Here is a 22,252-nt window from a genome sequence, read left to right on the forward strand (position 1 = left end):
TGCACTTCTGCTAATAGGCTCACAGCGGCCCTTCCGCCCCGGGCACACAAACCTCTGCAGGAATTGGTCAGACCAGGAACCCCTAAGAACAGGACCTTCCTTTTTTTTTTTTTTAACAGAAAAAACTAGCCGCACAAAAACAGAGTTCAAAGGAAAACACGAGCCCAAACTTGAAAAACCTACTATACCTATAATGAGAGAATCATACCGTAAGTAAATCATACCTCAAGGAACTGGACTCGAACAAAAACTCTTAACCTGAAACCAGAGGCTGCCCTGGCTTGCTGGAGGCCCAGGGGCAGTGAGCTGCACGTGTGCGCCCTCTAAAGGGGCATCTGGGGACGTGGCGACATGCAGGGCGGGGCAAAGGAACCGGGAATAGAAGCTCCAGGAGCCGGGGTCCCACCCCGCCCTTGTAAAACACACGGGAGCACGCGCACACACACACCTGCTCACCCCAAATAAGAAAGCCTAGGGATCCCGAAAGAGCACGCGGGGATGCAGGACACCCTCAGAGAGGCCCTCTCTGCTTCCTCAATGCCCCAGTGTAGCCGAGGGTGCTGGGCCCGGGAGGGACAAGTCCTATGGCCACAGGGTCACCGGGAATACCTCGGGGAACCCAGTCCAGGAAGTCTGGACGCAAGGCTCACTTGAGATACATGAGCTCAAGGCTCGTGTACCACGAGATACGGGAGAGGCAGTGACCCACAGGGCGGACCTCTCTGTGGCCCCTATGCGGGTGGGCAGGTCGCACCTGCTCAGTCTGGGTTTCAGAGCACCTGGGGCTTCGGCTTGGGGCTGGCCTAGGTCTCCCCCACTGCACCGCATGAGGCTGAGAAGCAGGGCTGAACAAAAGCACCAACCCTGCTCTGCCCTACCCCAACACCCCCAGACATGCAGCCAGCCCCACAAAGCCACCTGCTGAGCCAGGGCACTGCAAAGGCCAGGCACTTGATCCTCCCTCCAAGGGCTCCCTAGCTGCCCTCCCATACGTGGTCTGACATTCCACAAACGCAGGGTGACCACTCGGCCTGGAGGGACTGTCTGGAATGCAGTCCTTACGCAGACCAAAACGTCAGAAGGGACAGACGTGGCTCTTCTCTGGGACAAGTGTTCTTAAATGATCTCCCGCCGTTCTGCAGTGAACTTCACGCGATCCCAAGTGGTGGACGTGCCAGAGGGGAGAAAACACTGGGTCATCTCGGCTCTGCACCAACCTCCTGTGCAAGCTGGAACAGAAGACACCCTCTCTGGGCCTCAGAGTCCTCAATGGTCTCGAGGGAGACAAAGGGGTCTGACTGCAGCCTCAAAACCAGAAAAAAAAATGCTTCTGAGAGAAACAACCCAAGTGTCCGTCGATGGGTGAACGGATCAAGAAAACACAGGGTGTGTGCGCGCACGTGGATACACATACACATACACACACAGAGGAATGTCATTTGGGTTTAAAGAAGAAGGAAATCCTTCATGGATGAACCTGGAGAGAGTATGTGAAGTGAAATAAGCCAGACAGAGAAAGACAAATCCCACATGGTATCACTTATAGGTGGAACCTGAAAAGACAAGGAAATCATAGAAACAGAGTAGAAAGTAGTTATCAGGGACTGGGGAGCGGGAAGTGGGGAGATGGTCGATCAAAGGGTACAGACGTTCAATTGTAAGATGAACAGGGTCCGGGGACCTGGGTGTGATGCGGTGACGAGGCTGACAACGCCAGCATTAGCTCAAATTTGCTAAGAGTAGAACTTAAAAGTTCTCACTCCAAAAAAAACAGGGCATGTAAGGTGACGCATGTGTTAAGTCAACGGGGAAAATCTTCTCACAACTGTGCGGATGCCAAATCATCACGTGGTGCACTCAAATGTCTTACAATTTCATTCGTCAGTTATACCTCAGTGAAGCCGAAGAAAACAAAGTGCTTCTGGGTCCCGCAGTAATCGGCAGCCCCAGGGGAGCAGTCCTTGCGTGGGCCCGTGGGCTAGCGCAGCTCCCAGTGAGGGCAGGAAGCAGCCGAGAGCCCGGTGGGGGAGACAGCGAGGGCTGGGGTCACAAATGCTGAGCAACCACCCCTCCTCCAGGGGGCGAGCCACTGGGGAAGGCTCCACTCGGCTCGCCAAGAAGCTGGAGCAGTTCTGGATGGCCCCCGCGGCCCCTCCCAGCTGCCAAAGCTCCTCTGGGGCTACGTGGGCACTGAGCAGCGTCCCGCACCCGGCAGGAGAGGCCTGGGGCAGCGACGGGCGCTAACAGAGGCGGCAAAAGCCACCACAGGAGAAGTGCCAGCTGAGGCACAGGCACCACGCACCCCTGCCTCTCGCCAACGTTTGTCTCTCACCAAGAAAACCCGGGGAGCAGCAAGGGGTCCCCGGGCCAGGGGAGAAGCTCTGCGAGCCGGTGCCACCGACACAGCAACGTACAGCCTCTGGGTGGGACCCCCTCCCCCGGGCCAAGCCCCAGCCTCCTGGCAGAACCTTGGGGGCTCTGGCAGGCTGAGCGGGCACCACCGGGGTCCAGGTGGCTGCAAACACAGCTCCCGGTAAGGAGGGGAGGGTGTGCGTGTCAGGGACCAGACAGCAGACAGGTCAGTTTCGGCGAACACAAAAGCCTTGCTGGACCGTGGGACCCCAGACTGCTTCTGAACCTCAAAGGAACTAATCCGCGCAACCCAGAGATTTAACTGGCCACGGGCTCCCATACCACCCACCCTGCAGAATAACCAGTGTGCACAAATGCCAAGAGCTTTCTGCAGATGGCCGCGGTCTCCCCAGCCAGTCAGCGGGCGGCTATCATCATCCCCTACACACAGGCTTCCCCCAGGGAGCTGAGAGGCCAGCGACACCTGCCCAGAGACTCACCCTGGCGTCAGTCCCCGCCCCTTCTCCACACTCCCGGAGCAGTGAGAGGCCTCCCGACGCACGACGTCGGAAGACCGCCCTGCGGCTTGCTGCACGGCCCAGCCAGCGCCGGGCGGCATCGCGCCCCTATCCCCTGCCTCAGCCCCTGCTGAACAGACACGGAGCCTCTGCCCATGCAGACAGGCTGGCCTCTTCTCTCTAGAGTGGCCGGTCACCGGGCCTCTCGGGTCTTGATTCCCTGAAAGCCTCAGGACGACCCAGGCTACTATGACCGCGGGGCCCAAGAGGGCCCGCAGCCCAGTCCCACCGAGTCACGCCCGCTGAAATGGCACTTGGCTCCCGGCGGGCCAGCACACCTGAGCACCGTTCCCAGAGCCCTTGATGCCTGGTGGATTGCAGAACAGCCAGGTACAAGCAAGGGGCCCACTAAGCAAGTGGTGGCTTCCCAGGGAGATGTCCTTCCTGAAGGAAGGCAGAGCTGCCAGCAGCCAGTCTAGCTAAAGCTCACCATGGCCTCTTGGTGGCGCCTGTGAGGAGCAGAGGCAGGCTGCCAGGAAGGCTCTTTTTAATTACTGGGCTCAAAAAAAAAAAAAAAAAAAAGCTATGATCTGAATGTGTCCCCCCAAAACTCCTACGTCGAGTCCTAAGCCCCAAAGGTGACAGACTGAGGAGGTGGGACCCACCCTCACGAATGGGATGAGTGTTCTCATAAAGGAGACCCCACGGACCCCTTGTGCCATCCACATGAGGACATGGCGAGAAGTCTGGGACCCAGGAGAAGGCCCCCCCTGACCAAGTGGCCACCGTGATCTTGGACTTCCAGCCTCCAGAACTGTCAACGGTAAATTTCTGTTGTTTATGAGCCATCCAGGCTGTGGTATTTACTTACAGCAGCACAAATGGAATAAAACTATAAAAACACATACACCCATAGCGTCTAGAAAATACACACGGAGGGAAAGAAAACAACAACCCTTTACAGTCCTTCCACCCAGAACACCATTTTCAACACTTCTGGTCAACTTCATTCCTTTTGTCTAGAAATACCACACATAAAGTTGCTTTTTTCACCCAACAATATTCAACACCTTCCTCATCCCAGCAGGTCACTGAAGCTTCCGCTAAGAGGCACCGAAAGCACATCCGCCCAGTCGCCTGCCGTCGGACAGTCAGGTGACTTTGCATGCCGGCCCCTGCTCACGGCCCAGGTACCGACCCTCCAAGACCACGCACGAACTCTGGCCCCGTCACGGCATGTCACTGCCGACTCGGGGGCCGCACGCACCTTCAGGGCAGCTGAACGGGACGTGGCCCGGCTGCTCCCCAAGAAGGCCACGTGCACCTGCGCCCCCAGCCCCCGCCTCCCACGCGAGATGGACGTGCCAGCGCTCTGACTCGGGCGTCCGCTCCCAGGGCTTCCAACACCCCGCCGCGCGTGCGTCACCGGCTCCACCTCCTCTTTGGTGAACTGTGTGTCCTTCTCACTGCCGTCCCCGGATCCTACCTTGTTTTTGAAGTACACCTCGATGGGCATGATGAAGCCAGCGTAACCCGACTCCTCCACTTTGTAAGGGGGCTCCTTGCACACTAAAAAGAAAGGGAAACGCATCATCAGCTTCCTGCACATCCAAAAGCCCGGCCGCAGGCGGCGGTAAAGCACGCAGCCCCTCCACACCTCCCCTCCGGGGCTCAGCTGGCCTCACGGGACTGCGGGGCTTTCCGGGAGGCCAGCTCCCCCGGGAGTGTCAAATCCCATGGAATTCGAAGCATCACAGGGCACAGGAGGATCAGAGTGGGAGAAAGGTGACCCCATCGCGGAAGTAGAGCAGCAGAGGGGCACGGGAAGGGGCGCGACACCAGCTGAGACGGGGGAGCCACTGCCGGCCACAGGCCGCTCAAGTCCAACCGAATCAGGGCAGTGAGCGTAACTTGGGTGAGGTGCCAACCCCGTGGGGCCCCAGCATCCCAGGCAGGGCGGTGTCCACCACCTTCCACCGCTCCCTCACACCCGTGAACCGAGGCCCAGCTGGGCGCCAGCGCACAGGCGCGGGGAGATGGGAGACAGTGACGGTGGGTCTAAGCTGGGACTCTCCTGGGTTCTATTTTAGTGCTGAACAAAGGCATTCCCAAGTGACTGGACAGAGATTCGTTAACCTCAGAGGCTGAAAAGAAAAAAAAGCTGAAACTAAAAAGAACAGCAAAGTACAAGCAAAATGACCTCCAGCAATCTTACCCTCCGGAACAAACCTCAATGTTTTGACATGCGTGCTGTCATGAAAATACCGTTCTCCCGCTTTTAAGAAAAACCAGCACAGTACAGGTCAAATCTCCTGGTCCTCCACCCCTCCCTCTCCAGAGGCAATCACTATTGGAAGGCAGGAAAACATCCCGTCAATCGTGAGAAACAATTATGCACACCTCTGCCCCGGTCAGGTAATTCTTAAGTGGGCCAGAAATTGCTGGAAAAAACAGTGCATGGAAAAAAATGAAAGCGGGCTTTTTAAAATGAAAACATTGTAAGATTTTTCTTAAAAAAAATCTTTTAAGCTCTCAAATCATCAAATATCAGATCTCAAATATCTCGAGTCTCCCCTAACCCAAAAACTGGCCAATGGGGTAGATTTGGAACAGGCCATCATAGGCAGGGCAGCCTTGCATGGGACCCCGGGTTGCAAACCACAGGGGAGCAGGGGAGGGGTTCGTGGCTCAGGCCTCACAGAGAGCAGTCTGGAGCTACAAGGACAGCTGAGGGGTAAGAGCTGGCCTTGGCTCCCTCCACCCCATCCCACCCTCCCTATGAGGCCGGCTACCGTCTCCCCAGCGGTGTGCTCACTCGGCACTCTGGGGGCCAGTCCCCACTCCCCGCTGTACGAAAAGCACATGGCTGGTAAACGAGGCTTACTCAACTGGACTGGCCTCCCCAGTGGTGTCGGGGAAGGGGGCTCCCTGAACAGTCCCAAGACATGCCACAGCGCACAGCACAGCCTCCTGGAGGCCAGCAGTAGCCCTGGCTGCCTCTGAACCCTGCACCCTGAACACCGTCACTGACACCAGGGTCTACACCTGAATCATCACTGCCACCAAACACAGCAGTGACTGCATTCACTCGTGTACTCTACACCATTTACGTCGGGCACCGTCAGGTGCTGGGATGATGACAGAGGCCATGAGAACGTCTCTGGTCCGTTGCGGGTTTCTCTGGGTGTCACCACCCTCTGTCTGACAGTCAGCCCACCTAGAAGTATGGAGCAGCCCTGCCCCCAGGAAACAGGCGGTGACCCTGGTAGCCTGGGACACTGTCACAGGTGAGCTCAGCAACAAATCTCTATTCCAGCCAGTCTCCTTCTGCTCCTCGGATATCCTCCTGTAGGTGCTGGATGGGAAGCTCAGGTGTAGCCGACCCCAAGACACCTCTTTACCTCCCCCTTAAACCTGTATCGCCCAGCATCCACGCTCAGGACGCGAGCTGCCCACCACTCACCCAAGGCCGCACGGTCAGCCCGACTCCTCCCTCTCCCAAGGTCACCCAAGTGCTATCATGTCTGCCTCCAAAACACCCTAGAATGTACCCCACCGCCCCAACGTCCTGTACTATTGCTCCAGCCCAGGCACCCTGCCTCTCTCACATGGGTTACCACCAGCGCACTAGCCGTTCTGCCTCGGGCTCACTCCCAGGATCTTCTGCACAGGCAGCTGTAATGATCATTCTGAAGTGTGAACCGGACCGGGTCCCCTGATGGCACCCCACTGCCCTCAGGACCAACTTCAAGCCCCTCCATGGGGCCGCAAGGTGTTTTGTCACCTCCAGCCTCACCTCTCATCAGCCTGGCCTCAGGTCCCCTAAGACCCAGCCACAGTGACCCTCTCACATCATGGATCACTTCCTTCTAATGACCTCATTTTGAAACTGGGGAGCCACTCCCTAACCAGAAGCCTGCTGGTCAACAGAACCCACCCTGACTTACAAAGAGCTGTCAATAACAGTTCCCATCCACCTGCAGCGAAGAGCCCAAAGAAACAGGAAAAATCTGGAGACTACAGGAGAACTTGGGGAAAATTAAAAAAAAAAATTTTAAACCAACAAACTAGAGCCAACGTCCTTAGATCCCAGATATGCCCAACAAATAAAAACAAGACATCTAAAAAGGGACAATTAGAGAGTAGGAAGGGGCTCTTAGATGTTACAAATATACCACTTACAATTTTATAATTCAATGGAAAGACAAAGTTGAGACTGTAGAACAAAAAGACACATTTTTAAAGGTGAGATGTAAGAAAACAATTCAGATTAAACAAACACTAATAGCAACTGATATTTATAAAGTACCTACTGTGTGCCAGGCACTATTCTTAGCACTATTCTATACATATTAGCTCATTTAATCCTTAAGACAACCTTGTGACACAAATACAATTGTTTCTGTTTTACACAGGAAAATATTTGAGCATAGAGAAGTTAGGTAAAGAAGCATCCCAGGAAGAAGAAAGAGAAAATAGACATTGTCAAAGAAGTAGAAGAAAACTTTTCTGAGCTAAAAATGAAGAACACCAAACATCCAACGCTAAGAACAACAAGAAGAGCCTAGAAATAATGCTATAAAAAATATTCTAAATGTTTCTAGAGAAAAGCAAACAAACAAAACAGGTCCTCTGCAATAGCATGAGACCCTGATAGCAACAGACTCTTCAGAAGACAAAGAAGCGGTACTTTAAAAGCTCTAAGTGACAGTGATTCTCAAATTAAAATATTATACCCAACCAAACTATCAGTCACGTATGAGAACAGAACAGCCAGCACTTTCGAATATCCCAGGAGTCAGAGTTTATTTCCCACACACCTTTCTTTAGAAACTGTTTAAGTAATTAGTCTCTTAGGACATTACTCATTAGAAATTACTCCAGTAAAACAAGGCAAAACACCAGGTAATAAACAAATCCCTGGAAGAGAACAGTAAAATCCTGGGGTAATAGCTACAGAGGTGGCCTTGAGAGCTGCCAGTCCTCATTAAAGGAGGAAGACAAAGAGAACCAGATCGGAATATCCAGGAGGGGGAAGAAACGCCACCAGATAAAGGAAGTGATGGACAGAATATGAAAAAAATGCGGCTCTTCTGATGAAGACACAAGGCAAGGGGAAAAAAGGGAGAAGCAAATTTTTCACGAAGTTACAGCCCAAACATGAGGCAAAGTAAACAGGGCTATGTTTTCACTAAGAATGATAAAAAGAACTCATCTGACCTTGACATGACCTTGAGTGGTCTCCTTGGAGTGGCCCAGGGCTCAGCGGATGAGTGGCATCCTGGCAACCCGACCAGCCTAGCAGTGAACAGACTCAATACAGTCACGACGGTGTGTGGTTTCCAGCGTCTAGAATTAACCCCTAATCTGGGAGCAGAAGTGCCCGTTTCAGTTCAACAGCCTTAACAAGGTCAAGTGTGGCTCCCAAAAGGAGGGGTATAAGGTTCAAGGGAAGACAGGGATGCTGACGTGTTTCTCTTCCCAGATGGAGAGGCAGAAAGCACTGACAAAAGCTGACAGGGCTGAAGAACCCATTCGCTCGCTCAGTAAATAGTAAGCGCCTACGATACCTTTCAGCACCAGGGTCACGGCAGCAAACTAAAGCGAAACACAAACCTCTGCCTTGGGGGAGGAGGGAAGGTGGAAAATACAAGTGATATGCACTCTATGCTAAGGTGGCTAAAGAGGGGAGAAAACAGAAAAAGGCTAAGAAGCGTGTGGCCGTGTGGGTGGTTAAAGAAAGAAACCATGAGTTCGGCCCAGCAGCCAGAGCTCTTTCCAAAACGGCGACTGCAGCCTCTGCGGAGGATGCAAATGGTGAGCAGGTTGGGCTCCTCACTCAAGGTCACAAGACTCACAGAGATGACCACTGAAAAGATGGTCACTTACCCGCACAACATTGGAGGAGACGCTGGAGGAAGGGCGGGAGTTTGGGATAGAGCAGGTGAGTCAAAGACAGGGCTTCAGTGTGGAAGATCAAGAAGCAAGTAGCAAATCCAACGTTACTGCTCTAAGATGCGAGGGAAGGACAAACCCAGGAAGGGCCAGAGTGCCCCCGGGAGGGGTGACAGGTGTGGGACAGTAAGGGGAACTTCGTGCCCTGCACACCTCTGTTGGGTTTGTTATGAGCACATATTCGATTTAAAAAATACTTTTAAAGCCCATCAAGTGTAATTTCAGACAGCCCTGCCCCAAATTCTCTTTAACCTGATCCACGTTGCGCTGACAACTGGCAAGATGAGTTCTGTCCACACAACACACAGGGAACTGGGCGTTTATCATCTGATACATTTGATGCAGCCGCTGTGTGTGGGCATCCGTCCGTCCGCACTCACAGGCAGACTTCGCAACCAGCACGATTCAGCTACTGATTACACCTCTTCCCTTGATGCGCTCAGAGGGCGCACCCCACTCATCACCCCACTTCCCAAGTTCCTGGAGCTCAGAGGCTGTGCCGCTTCCATGTGACCACAGCGGCCCACTGGGCCTCTCCGAACCTCAGTGGACACATCTACCTTGCAGGGATTCTGGGAGGCCCCACGTCGCCGGGCTGTCGTGGCCCATGGCACAGAGCAAGGGCATGATAAACACAGACTGCCATTAACATTACTCCTGGTGGCTGCTTGCTTACTGGCCTGGTGGGGACAGAGATGAAACACGCAGCTTACAGGTGGATGGACGGCACCCTGGGGCCACCCCAGAGAGAAAGGGAGAAGAGAGGGGAGGGCAATGGTGAAGGAGAACTGGAGAGGAGGCAGACCGAGGAAGCACGGAGGGCCCAGGCCAGAAGGCTGGCAGCCACAGACGGCACTCTGCTGCCAGCACAGGCACAACCTGAGCGAATGGGCGTACCGGCCGCCAGTAACACGCTGCGGCACTGACCCAGCCCCTGGGCCCGTGTGCAGACCCTGCTTTAAAGCACAGGCTGTGTAGCCGGCCCGCTTGCACCTGCCCCCCATCTGTAAGGGGGGTGTGGGGAGACTGAACAGAGACCCCGCACAGGAAAAGAGCTTAGCAGAAAGTGCCCAGGAAACGCCATGGTTTATTATTACTGAAGATGCTTTACAGACAGCTGCTGTTGTAGGAACCAGATCCACTCTCCTCCAGGATGCTCAGAAAGAAGGAAGAGGAGACAAGGTGAGGACCCAGGAAAGCAGAAATGAGGGAAGGGAATAAATGAGAGCCAATAGAAGAAACCAGAAGAAAAAAAAATGGCTACCACACCACTAGGACTCTCCAGCTGCCTTCCCTTGTGAACCAGAACTTTCTACATGTGTAACATACATCACTTCCCCAATAGACCACAAGTCACTTGCCGGCACAGGTCCAGGACCCCAGGGGATCCTACAATGTGCTCCTGCTTCAGCCTGAGGCCATCCATGCCTGCTTATGGCTTGGCCCCATGGCCCCTGGCACTTGGGACGGAGGGCTCAGCAGTGGCTCTCACCACGCTGAACTATTCTTCCAGCAAGAGGTCCTTCTCTCCTCTGTCAACACATCCATTCAAGAAACCATGTACTGGACCCCTGTGATGTACCACACCTCACCCAGGGGGCTCCGTAGTGAGAGCAGACACGGCCCCGGCCCCCACAGAGCTGACAAGACAGCCAACAGCTTCATTCCAAATTCCCCAGGAGTGTTCTCTGAGCCGCATAAACTGAGTTCCCATTCTCTGCCTCATCAGACTACAGGGCCACAGATAATCAAGATCTGTGCAGAATGCATGAATGAGGCACTTACTTCTGCCCAAGGAACGGCAGTCTGAGTGTGAAGGGGTGAAGCAGAGAAGGAAGACACGTAAGACAGCAGTAAAATGAGATTTTTGCCCCAAATATCATGGAATCCTTAAAATGGCATCTCTCATCAACTGTAGGCCCAATAAGCAATTTCCTGATTACTCACCAGGTGGGTGTAAGTCGCCCTTCCCACCCACTGGCCTTCGGCTACGTTCTCTGGATGCTTCTCAGAGACCGAGTCTAAATAATGACACAAGACACAGTCACCACCTCCTTTGGCTTTTCTCTACAATGAATTCATCAACTGAAGGAAAGGCAGGCAGGAGGGAGGAGGACCATTTTAAGGTCGGAGAAGGGCCACATCTTGGCTGGGCACCTTCTCTCCAACACGGCGAGGGGGGCAAGCCAGAAGCTCCCAGAGTGTGGGCCCTGTTGCTCCTGGGGAGAGGATGGAGACGAGCCCTCCAAGGAGCGATGACACATGGGCGGTGGCACAGCCCTGAGCCCCGCAGGGCTGCCCAGCCAGGCTGGAGGCACTCACCGCGCTTGGGTTTGGGGAAGCTGTCATGCAGCCGGAAGACCACTTTCTCCACGAAGTGCTGGATTTCACATTGCTCGGGGCCACGGACAAACACCATCCAATCGTGGGTGAACCCCTCCGTTGTGGGCTTCTTGCGCAGTTGGGCACGGTGTCCCAGCTCTAACTTGACCTGGACAGTGCACTGGAGGGAGAAAGAGGCGGGCACGGGTCAGTGATGAGCCCAGGGCAGGGGACGGCAAGATTCCCACCCCATCGCCTACAGAGCATGGCCAGCACTGGCCACGGGAGCTGCAAAGACCCCTGGGCACTGCCACGGGCTTCCCAACCCACAACGAGAGTGCAAAGAGCCTCCTGGGGCTTACAGTGAACCAGGCACTGTGCGAGCGGCCCTGCGGGCCCTTTCTCCAGCCCGCCCCCTGGAGGCCCTGTGCTTCCTCCTTCTAGCCCTCACCCTCCACCCCAGCAGGACAACCTCCCCACTGTTCCTCCAAGTCTTGCTCATTCCTGTCTCAGGGCCTTGGCACCTGTGGTTCCCTCTGCCTTGGATGCTCTTTCCCTAGGCCATGGCTGGCTCCCTCTTGTCACTGAGGTCTCGGCTTGAATGTTACCTTCTCTGGGAAGACCTCTCCCCCCCCCCCCCCGCCCCGGGCCACCCAGTCTGAAAGCACCCACCACCACCCCCATCATCCTGTGTCACATTGTACATTCTCAGCATCTGTCACTATTGGAGCTCATCTTGCTAACAAGCTGCTGGCTCTGCTCGAACACCTGCTGACTCTCGGGGCTGCCTCCTTGTCCAGAGCTGGAATCCTCACCAAGAGCTCCCTGAATACAACCCTCAGTGTGACCCAGAGTGCAATTACCTCATGAGGAAAACAGATGAGGAAAACGAGGTTCTGAGGTGGAGCTGCTAAGCTGCACACAGTCAGCTGGCAGGGAGCGGGGCCCAGACTCAAGCGCAGGGGTGCGTCCCCCGAGGGCCCACTCCCTCAGCCCCTGCCGTCTTGCCTCCCTGCTCAAGTCACCCAAGCTCCTTGATGAAAGCGTTTTCACTCTCCTCCGCCCCACAGGATGCCTCTGGGGAACAGAGACCCTCGGGGTCACCTGAGTCCACAAAAGCATCGCCTGTCAGTGTTAAAAGCAGAATGGTGGTTCACAGTTGGAATGGAGGGGGCCAGGAGGAAGCCCCCGGGGATCTGGGGACCTCGGCAGTCAGGCTCTCTGCGTGTGTGTGACACTGTGCCTGAAATGTAAGGTAGCTCCTGCCGGTTCCACTCCACCGAACACAAAGCCACAAAACTTTTGAAGCACTCACACCCCTCGGTGGGTCAAAAGCACTGATGGGGAACCCACTGTAAACACGCACTCTGGTGTGTGAGATCCTCCCCAGTCTGCTGGGAGATACAGCCTGACACCTAGTATCAGATGCAAGAATGTTACAAAGAAACCAGAGGCCAAGAGGACACTTGTTCCTAAGTGCCGAGGACAGCCAGGAGCAAGTTGCCCGCTGGCGGGTAGCGGGCAACCACGCTTCCCCAGCCAAGCCACCTCCCACCCGCCCCCTGTGCCCTCTCTCCAGGGAACCACCCTCCTCCCCGACTGGAGACCTCCTGCTCTGGACTCTGGACCCCCTTTCTCCCCAGCTGACCTCATGTGACCTTCTGCCTCTTCTCTGGGATCCCTCCACCCGGGCGGATCCCGCTGCCAACGCCAGCGGCTCCCTCCCTCTGCGCCCTCTCACTGGCTGCCAGGCCAGGAAAGCAGGACAGACACAAACTGTCGCTTTGCCGGTTCAGCTTTCAATGGCTCGCCACTCCCTCAAGTAAGGTCCAAAGGCCTCAGCACACCTCCCGTCTCCCACTGGTGTGCTTCCTCAGGCCCAAGACGCCCGTTATTTTTCCCCTTTTAAGCTGTTTAAAAATTATTATTTATTTGGGGAAGAGCGCAAGCAGGGGAGGGGCAGAGAGAGAGGGGGGGACAGAGGATCTGCAGCAGACTCTGCTCTGACAGCAGAGAGCCCGATGCGAGGCTCAAACCCACAAACCGGAGATCGTGACCTGAGCTGAAGTCGGACACTCAACCGAGCTACCCAGGTGACCCCCTGCTTTTTAAAGCTTTTTCAGGTCTGAGTACGTCTTGCCATCTACACGGAAGTTTTACGTGTCGAGGTGTGTGCATGCCCACACAAACACAGGAACTGGCCCTAAGCTGGCGGCGTGCCTTAGAGGGTCCACGGCAGTCTGTGCGCCAATTCCGCCGCGCCCACTTCACCCCATGCCGGCTCCCTGGTTGCTCACTGCTGCCTCCGCAGAGACCCCATCTAGCCCGCCCTTTCACATCCACGTCGGGGGCACACGGGGCATCGATGACACCAGAGAATTTACACTAAGGAGCCTTCCTAGATCAGCAAATTGTAAGTGGTGCTCTCCCAAGGGGAGGAACCAGTCAGGACACTGGGAAGGACAGGGCAGGCCCAGTGAGGGAGGGGCTGGCGGGAGGCTCCGGGCGCTGAGTGAGCCAGCTGTCGACCACAGAGCAGGGGTACCCCCCGCACAGGCTGCCGGTCACTGCAGGGCTCCACAGGGAAAAGCGCAGGGACTTGCAGGGTCCGGGGCCACAGGAGGGAGGAGTGAGGGTCGGGGTGGAGCATTTACATTCCACGCGGCAGGAATGGCAGCCAACTGTATCCAGATGATGGATGCGAGGAAACGGTATCTGAGTCAAAGTTCCCCGGCAATTGTGTACAGTCTGGGCTGAAGGCAGAAAAGGACAGACAGACAGACAAACAGGCCTGCTAGGAAGCAACCAGAGGGAGTGGCTGGCAAAGGAGATTTAGTCGAGTCTGAAAGGGGAGAACTGGTAGGACTTAAGACTGGACGGAGGGACGCCTGGCTGGCTCAGGGAGAAGAGCATGCAACTCTTTTTTTTTTCATTTATTTATTTTGAGAGCGTGCATGTGCACGCATGGGGGAAAGGCAGAGAGAGGGAGAGAATCCCAAGGAGGCTCCACACTGTCAGCACAGAGCCGGACACGGGGCTCGATCTCACCTACCATGAGATCACGACCTGAGCCAAAATCAAGAGTCGGACGCTCAACTGACTGAGCCACCCAGGCGCCCCCAGAAGAGCATGCAACTCTTGATCTCAGGGTCACGAATTGAAGCCCCACGCTGGGTGTAGAGATGACTCAAACAATAAATAAACAAACAAACTTAAAATTAAAAACAAAAGAGTGGATGGAGGAGACACGAGGCAGCTCAACCCCAAGACCCAGGGCACTGGGGTCCTGCCAAGCAGTGGAGGGGGTGGGGGGGGAGGGGGACAGGCGACAGGGGATATTCAAGGGGAAACACACCAAAAGCTAGATGCGAGAGACTAAATGTCTAGATAAACAAGCAATGCTCAAATCAACCAGCCTCCCTCTGCAGAGCACTGCACATGGGCCACGTTCAACGAACCCAAACAGTGTTTCCGTTACCCCGATGGGCTGTAATCCCCAGATGCCCTTACACGCATGACAGAAACTCTGCCCCTCTCGCCGGTGTGTCCTCACAGAGAAATCGGGAGACATTCTCTGAACTGCGGGGAGGGTTACAGGTGAACTGAACACACGTCATCTTAACAATACACTGGCAAACGACTTTGGCTTTTGGTTCTTCGGAGTTAACTCCTACGCAAGGCGATGTCGCCTCAGATTCTGCAATCCACCAATCGGGCCGCTCCAACTTTGGCTGCCTTCTCAGCATTTCTGATGAGCTGGGGCTCCTACCCGGGGCACACAAGGGGCAGGGCAGCTATTGAGAAAGAATGGAAGGCCACAGTCCCGTCGGAGGGGGAACAAAGTGCCAAAAGAACGCTCCAGAGGCCAAAGTAAACAGGAAGGTTCTGAAGCGGCACTGGATGATCTCTGTCGCTGGCAGACCGTGCCCAAAGCTCTGCCCGGGCAGCATCTAGGCCCCGGGGGCTGGCACCAACTCAGCCTGGACACCCCCCAGCCTTGAGGTGCCAATGACAGCACATGCTGGTGCACTAAGGGGAGGAACGCTCCCCCGAATAAAGACAGGGAACAACACGACCTCTGGGCCACTCTCTGAGAGAAGAAATCAGACTCAGTAAGACATTCGTGCTACTCGCACTGGAGGCAAGCAAGACACTGAGCCCGGCCAACTGCTCCGGCTTGTCAAGTCATGATAATTTATTAACACAACTAAGCCAATTCCGCCTTCAAGGTTCTGCCCCCCTCCTGCCTTACTCCACCTGGACTCCTGCCCCATGCACGAGAACCGGAGAACTGAAACACAGTTAGCTCTTTCTCCGGGAAGGGTGCCTGGCTAAAGAGGTTAACTACCGGTTAGGTTAGGCTCTCAACGGTCTTGGAAGGAATGAATCTCATGTGTCCTGCCTGTTGCTTGGAGGCGCTCTGTGCAACCTGGCCGCTGGGGACCAGGGGCCCCGGCCTCAGTTCCTGCCATGTCCCAGCCCCCGGGAACTGTTCTGCCACCCACTCCCCTAACAAAAGCTGGGAACAAAGGGGGGAACGTTCCAGGCCTGTCCTGGAAAGAGCTGACCATTTTACTTCTGGGAGATCATCTGGAAGGTCTGTAGATGGAGACAGAGCAGCTCAAGGGCTCTGAAGGCCGTCCTGGGACAGCTAGGCTTGGGCTAAGGGCCTCGGCAGGGCACTGTCCTCCCTCCAGATCAACTGGAACCCAAGGGCCATAATCCTAAGTCCTGCAAACCAGGCGAACAGATCCTGGAGGGCAGCTTCCCAGGCACGTCACTGAAGAGTACAGGTCCCTCCAAGTGTGGGCTCAAATGGCCAATGCCTGGCAAAGAGGGCGAACCAGCCCAGTTCCAACAGCTCCCCTGCTTCCAAGGCCTTTCCTCATCAGATTCTTCCCATATCCCACTAACCCTGCCTTCAGCCTGGGCCCCAGAAGGCAGGTCTTTAACGAGTTTATCTGGAAGACTGCCCCTGATTTCCTGGTGGGAATTCTCTTCAACAGATGATGCCCTTTCCTCAGGGAATTCGTACTTTACCAAGTGATATAATTATGCCTGGAGTTTGGCTACTGCATGCAATTCCCTCAGATACAACAGTCCCCTCCCCTCCCCTCCCCTCCCCAGAGGAGGAACACCGAAGAGCCTTCTCCCCTCATCAGCCTAGACTGACCGTGCCAAGTCCGGCTGGATCCGGCAGGGCTGCCACCGACCCGGTCCACACCACAGAAACGGGAAAAGGTGCTGGCCCTCATAGAGCGACAGCAACACAGACCAAATAAGATACTCTTGGCAGAACTTTCTCCCCCAGACCCAGCTGGGGGCTCTCAGGAGCAGCCGCTGGATCAGAAGGTGAGAAAGATGGGGACATGACGGTTATCCCTCGGGGACAATCCTCTCAAGCAGAAGACTGCCCACACAGAGGCGGGACAGAGCCGAGGGCAGGGGACCTCCCGTAACACCTGCATCAGGCCTTGGTCTTTTCACTGGGGATGCACAGGGGGCTGGTGGCCAACAATGGCACTCATTGGGCCTCGTCCCTTTGGCCCAGGGCACAAAGTTAATGACGAAGGGACAAGAAGGAACTCAGTGAATGTCTCTTTGAAAACTAAGGATAAGTGTGTAGACCGTGAAGATACTCGAGGACACCCCCACTCCCTGGTTTTCAGGTGCCCAGGAAGAATGCCCTTACCAGCCTGCCAGGGAGGCCTGGGACAGGGTTTATATTACATCCATTTGAGATGCCCGCAGACACGTAGATGGAGAACTGGCTGTCACCAAAGTTCTGCGGAAGCAGTGCTGGGAGATTTCTGAACGAGCACAAACCCAATAAAGGCATCCGTCACCAGGTCAGATGGGCCTCGTTACAAAAGGACTGATCCCTAGTTGCTTTTTCAACCGACGGCTGGCAAAGCTAAGTGCAAGACTTTGTGTTAGGAACTATGAGGGATGTAAAGGCGAACAGAACTCTGGTCCCCACCTCAAGTACTGTGCAGGGTATTAACTTTAGGACAAACCACTTGGCACGTCAACTTTCCCGGTGACAGTTTCGGAGCAGGGTGGTGGAGAATAGTGCTCTGCACAAGTCTGAGCGTTCCTCGGCAAGGTTTGGGAAAAGGACAGTTACCTAGGAATCCCACCTGGCCCTGACACCTCCCGGGGCCATCCTGAGGCTCCATCATGACCATGTCTGTAAAACGGGCCATCACGGTCAAAAACCAACCTCCTCTTCTGGAACAACGGAGGATGGTCGACAGCAGGCGGGTCCCAAATTCAAACTTGGGAGAAGCAGCAAATATCAACTCAACTGGGTGATTCAACGGGTCGGCCGCCCTCCTCGGGTAACGGGCCCAATGCTTCTGTGAAGGGGACGACTCCCTGGTCCTTGGGAGAACCCAGACTTCTAGATCCCCCTAGGCAACCCCTGTGACCAGAGACCCTCCCCCATCGCCCTTTCTCCATCCTTTTACTGTCTGCTCAGCCTTCACCCACACCCACTCCTTCCCCTCCATCCTCGGAGATAAATCACAAGCCTCCCCCCATGCACCACTCTTCCCCCCTAAAGAAACGCAACCCCCCCACCCAATGGACCCGTAAGTATGGACTAGGCAGGGTGGCTGGCGGAATCAAATAGGTGGGTAACAGTCAGGGCAAAGGAAGCCAGAAGGACTTTTCCTGGCCACGGGGAAAGGATTTCAATGCTGAGAAGTTGGGAGCACAGGGCAAAGCGCAGGATCCCCCTTCTCAGCTGGAAAATTCTAGAGAACACAACAGGAAGGTAAGGAGAATCAAAGCCTCCCGAAGCAAGCAGGCCCTTGGGGGAAAGTCCTGTGGTTCCCCATCGGACTGAGGCATTTACAGGTTTGGGGCAACTCAGGGGAGAGAGGGAAAGCTGAGATTCTGCTGGGTTCAAAGCATTTGCCCGCACCCAAGTCCTAGGACGCTCACAGCCAACTCACCCACTTGGGTAGAGGACACCATTCTCTCCTGTCTTCCCAGAGACTGCTCTCTCTGTAAAGAAGGGACAGCGCTCCTGGGCCTCTCCCAAATTTGCAGAAACACGGCCAGGGATAAAGAATCAGACTACGGAATGCCACACACTTTCCCGTGGGATCGGGTTCACTTGCAAATACTTCTGCAAGGAGTTAGGCTAGCACCTATGGTGCTATGGAACTTTCTGCCATGAGGGAAATGTCGTCTCTCAGAGCTGTGCCTTAAGGTGGCCAGCAGCTCACTAGTGACAGTGAATGGGCCCTTAAGACGTGGCTGGTGCCACGCAGAAATCGACTTTTTCCGTTTTGGTTCACTGACACGTAAAAAGCCACAAGGACTAGTGGCTACACACCGGGCAGCGGGGCTCTCACTGACCAGCCCAGCAGAGTTCACCAGTCCACCGAAGCAAGACCGTTCTCTCTCTCTGTCACAGGCCAAGAATGCCGTCCACCCTCACCCTTCCACTTACATAAATGACAACCACCCAGACCGCCAGGGCCCAGCAAGTCACAGGGGAATAAACACACTTGGGCCTAAGACACCTCCCTGGGGGACTGACTGGCTGGTGGGGTGACAGGCAGGAGCCACATCCTATGCCTGAGCGGGACCCAACATGACTTTCCCACGGGTGGGTTCCATTCCAAGTGGACCCTGAAGGTATATTGTTTTGTTTTCGTAACTCAGTACAGACTGGAGGTAATAGGCTCTGTCCCTGCAGAAGTGAACTCACACCCGCTGCCACGATCCACCACTCCAGCCCACCTCTCAAGAGAAAGGTAGCAACGCCAAAGACGAAAGAGAGATCGTGGTGAGAAGGTCCCACAAGCACAAGCCTCAGCGATCCTGTACCCCCACAGTTGACCGGGATGGGCAAGGGGCGGTCTCCTGCCTGCACACCTCCCAGCCACACAGCACCTTACCAGACAGCACCGCCTCGGTGGCGCCAGCCGCCAGGGACGCCCCAACCTGCCCTGACTGACTGCAGAGATTTCAGCTGCCACCCCCGTAGCCCCACACTGCCGCCTCTCCTGGCCCCGTGCCCCTGGAAGCCACAGGCACTGGGGAAGGATGAAGAAATAAATGACCCCAGGTCGGGGGCCGCAACAGTCCTGAAGAGGGTTAGGGGCTTGGGTACTGAAGAGGAGACGGTGCAGAGCTGGTGAAGGGGGCCCCAGGGGCCTGAACGGCCTGGGGTTTATTTCAACTGACACAATTGTCTCCGGCTTTCCAGACAGAAGGGCAAGGGGGGCCATGGGGAAAGCGTATGGAATCTGGGGAGCCACCCTGGGTTTGAGGCAAGGCTCCCAGTGAAGGCTCCAAGATGCTGGGGAGGGAAGGGACATGGGGCATGCTGAGGGGAGGGGACAGTGGCTGAAAGCCAACACATCAGGCTGGGGGATGCTGGAGGGAAGTGGGAAACCCTGAATTCAAGGAGAGAGGTACAGGGGGGCCGGGGAAACTGCAGGTTTGTGAAGGGAAGCCAGCTGAGCTGAGAATGGGCAGACTGAGATCTGGACTGGGGGAAAATGCGGGGAAGTATAAACCAGGGTTGCAGGGGCAAAGAGGACCCAAGCTGAGGGGAGCGAGGCATTTAGTGTCTAGAGGGCTTGGGGGGCTCCAAGTCGGAGCAGAAAACGCCCCTAGGCCTGGTCTGAAGGCTGAAAGAGAGCCCCTCAGACACTGGGGGCCGAGGGACTGAGCGGGGCCTGAAACCAGAGGGAGCTGAGAAAGCAAGCCCAAATCCAAAGTGGGGGTGATGGGGTGGGCTCAACGCAGGCCTGGGTCCTTGTGTGAAAAACCCAGACCCTAGCCAGAGGTCGAGGGGAAACGGTCACTCAGGCTAAGGCAGTGGCAGGAGCAAGGGGGAGCAAAGGCTCGGCCCTGGAAGAAAACAAGGGATAAAAAGGCTCAGGGTGGGCCTAGGTTAGAGGAAGCAGGGGGCTGCACCAAGGTTCTGGGGGTTCTGCGGGGTTGGGAGGAGGGGGATTTCAAACCCCAGCAAGGCTCTAAGGAAGCAGCAGCAGCAGCAGCATTAGGCTGCGGGCTCAAGGAGTTTGAAGGGACTCAGGGCCAAGAGTCCAGAGAGAAAAGGAGACAGGCCCTGGATCCAAAGAAGGGTGGTACAGGGCCAGATCTGACAAATCTGAAGGGTCCCGGGGACAGCCGTGGGGCTCTCTGGACTGGGCCGGTGTCCCCAGGGGTGCCTGTGGGACTCTGGCGGGGGTTGGGGTCCCCACGGGGTTCTGGGCCGCGCTGGGGTCCCAAAAGGCATCCCAGGGGTTTCTGGGCCACCAGTGGGGGCTCTAGGCTGGTTCAGGGGCCCGAGGAGTGTCCCAAAGGGTGCTGGGCTGGACTGGACTCCCAGGGGGAGTCCCAGGAGAGTCTGAGCCGCCTGTGGAGACTCTGGCCTGGGTCGGGGCCCCGAAGAGCGTCCCAGAGCGTTCTGGGCTTGCCTGGGATCACAAGGGGGCATCCCGGGGCGGGGGTGGGGGGGGGTCTGGGCTGCACTGGGGTTCCGAGGGGCGTCTCAGGGGGCTCTGGGCTGGGCCAGGCCGGGGTCCTCATAGAAGTCCGAGGCGCTCTGGCCGGGCCGGGGTCGGGATGGGGGAGGGGCGCCCCCGCCCCACATAAAGGCCGGGGGAGCGGCGGGCGAGCACAAAGCGGGGCGGGCGGGAGCCGAGTGTGGGCGGGGAGGCCGGGACCAAGGAGGGCCGGGCGGGCGGGTCGTGGGAGGGAGGGAGGGGACCGGGCGGGCGGCGGGCTGCGCTGGGGCGGCGCGGCCGCTCCTCACCTGATTGTCCATGGCTGGCGCCCCGCCCCGCCCCCGGGCCCCGCGTCGCTCGCCGCCGCCGCCGCTCAGCGCCGCCCCGCCGCCCTCATTGTCTGTCAGGCACCGCCGCCGCCGCCGCTCCCGGCTGCCCGCCCGCCCGCCAGCCCCGCGGAACCGGAAACCACCGCCAGTTCGGGTCGCGCACCGACCGCGGGCCCCCGCCGCCGACTCTGGCCTGCCGCCCCGACTGGCAGCCTCCCGGGCCAATCGGCAGCGCGGACGGCCGCTCGTGGGGCGGGACTTCCTTCCTGGCGGGGGCCTGCCGGGCTGCGGTCGGAGGGACGAAGCCCGCAGCCAATGGGAAGCCCGAACCGGAGGGGCGGTGGGAGGGAGGGAGGGAGGCGCGAGGCGAGCCCTGCGGAGGGGAGCGCGAGGTGTGCGCCGCACGTGGAGGGGGGCGGGGGCGGGACGGGCGCGCCGCGCCTGCGCACTGCGGCCCGCAGGGGGCGCTGCCTCGTGGCCGGAGCTCCCGGGGCCTGAGCCTAACCTAGTCCGGCTGAGGTGGCGGTTCGAGCTCTGGGGTGGGAGCATCAGGACCACTTTTGTTTCCTAGCCACGTGTTACTACCGGTGTCATGGAATGGGCTCTGGGCTCTCGAACTGTCAATTAATTTTCCAAAGCTGGATCTGCTTCAGGGAAAGCCTGGGCGACTCGCTCCTCCCCCTGAGTCTTAGTTTGCACATCTGGGAAACGGGGACACTCAGTACCATGCAATGCTAGGTCAGGCCGATTTGAATGATAACACATTTGAAACCTGCTGCATTAAAATGACCAAGAAACTCTCATTTAATCCATGAAATCTATAAAGCTAATCCCTCTAAAACCGATTTTTAAATCGTGTAATTTCACAATTTGTAAACCTTGTTTAGATGAGATATAGACATAATGCTCCATCTTTTTCAGGATCATGTTGAGCCATTTGTCTCTCGGACAATAGGACTTCTGCCTGCAACTTGGGGACCATTGTACAGTTATTTTTAATTTCTCATAGGGGTGCCTGGGTGGCTCAGTCTGTTAAGCTCCTGACTTCCGCTCAGGTCATGATCTCAGGGTTCATGGGTTCAAGCCCTGCATCCGGCTCTATACTGACAGCTCTGAACCTGGAGCCTGCTTTGGATTCTGTGTCTCCCTCTCTCTCTCTGCCCCTCCCCTGCTCTCTCTCTCTCTCTCTCTCTCTCTCAAAAATAAATAAACATTTAAAAAAAACCCTCTGAAGAAGGCCAGATGCTGTCATAGTAACACACCTTCTAATCTAGGGTTACGTGTGCTGGGGGGTAGAAAT

At 56.2% G+C, this 22,252-nt stretch overlaps 1 protein-coding gene across 3 annotated transcripts in view; it reads right to left on the reverse strand.

Moving 5' to 3' along the window:
• Positions 1 to 21,129, reverse strand: part of MLLT1 (MLLT1 super elongation complex subunit) — a 68,115-nt gene extending 46,986 nt beyond the window's left edge. Inside the window, exons 1-3 of one of the 3 annotated variants that reach the window (XM_023244105.2) lie at positions 20,932 to 21,129; positions 11,148 to 11,328; positions 4,357 to 4,439 (exon numbers count right to left, since the gene is read on the reverse strand). In XM_023244105.2, coding sequence (XP_023099873.1) covers positions 4,357 to 4,439; positions 11,148 to 11,328; positions 20,932 to 20,943 — 276 coding nt within the window. In that variant the 5' untranslated portion in view covers positions 20,944 to 21,129. Of the gene's footprint in view, positions 1 to 4,356; positions 4,440 to 11,147; positions 11,329 to 12,010; positions 12,414 to 20,931 lie in introns of those variants that run through there. The other 2 variants (XM_023244104.2, XM_045044557.1) reach the window with 2 other exon arrangements.
• Positions 21,130 to 22,252: the final 1,123 nt, after the last annotated feature.

The sequence above is a fragment of the Felis catus genome, chromosome A2, assembly GCF_018350175.1.
Source record: "Felis catus isolate Fca126 chromosome A2, F.catus_Fca126_mat1.0, whole genome shotgun sequence".
Classification (NCBI taxonomy): domain Eukaryota; kingdom Metazoa; phylum Chordata; class Mammalia; order Carnivora; family Felidae; genus Felis; species Felis catus.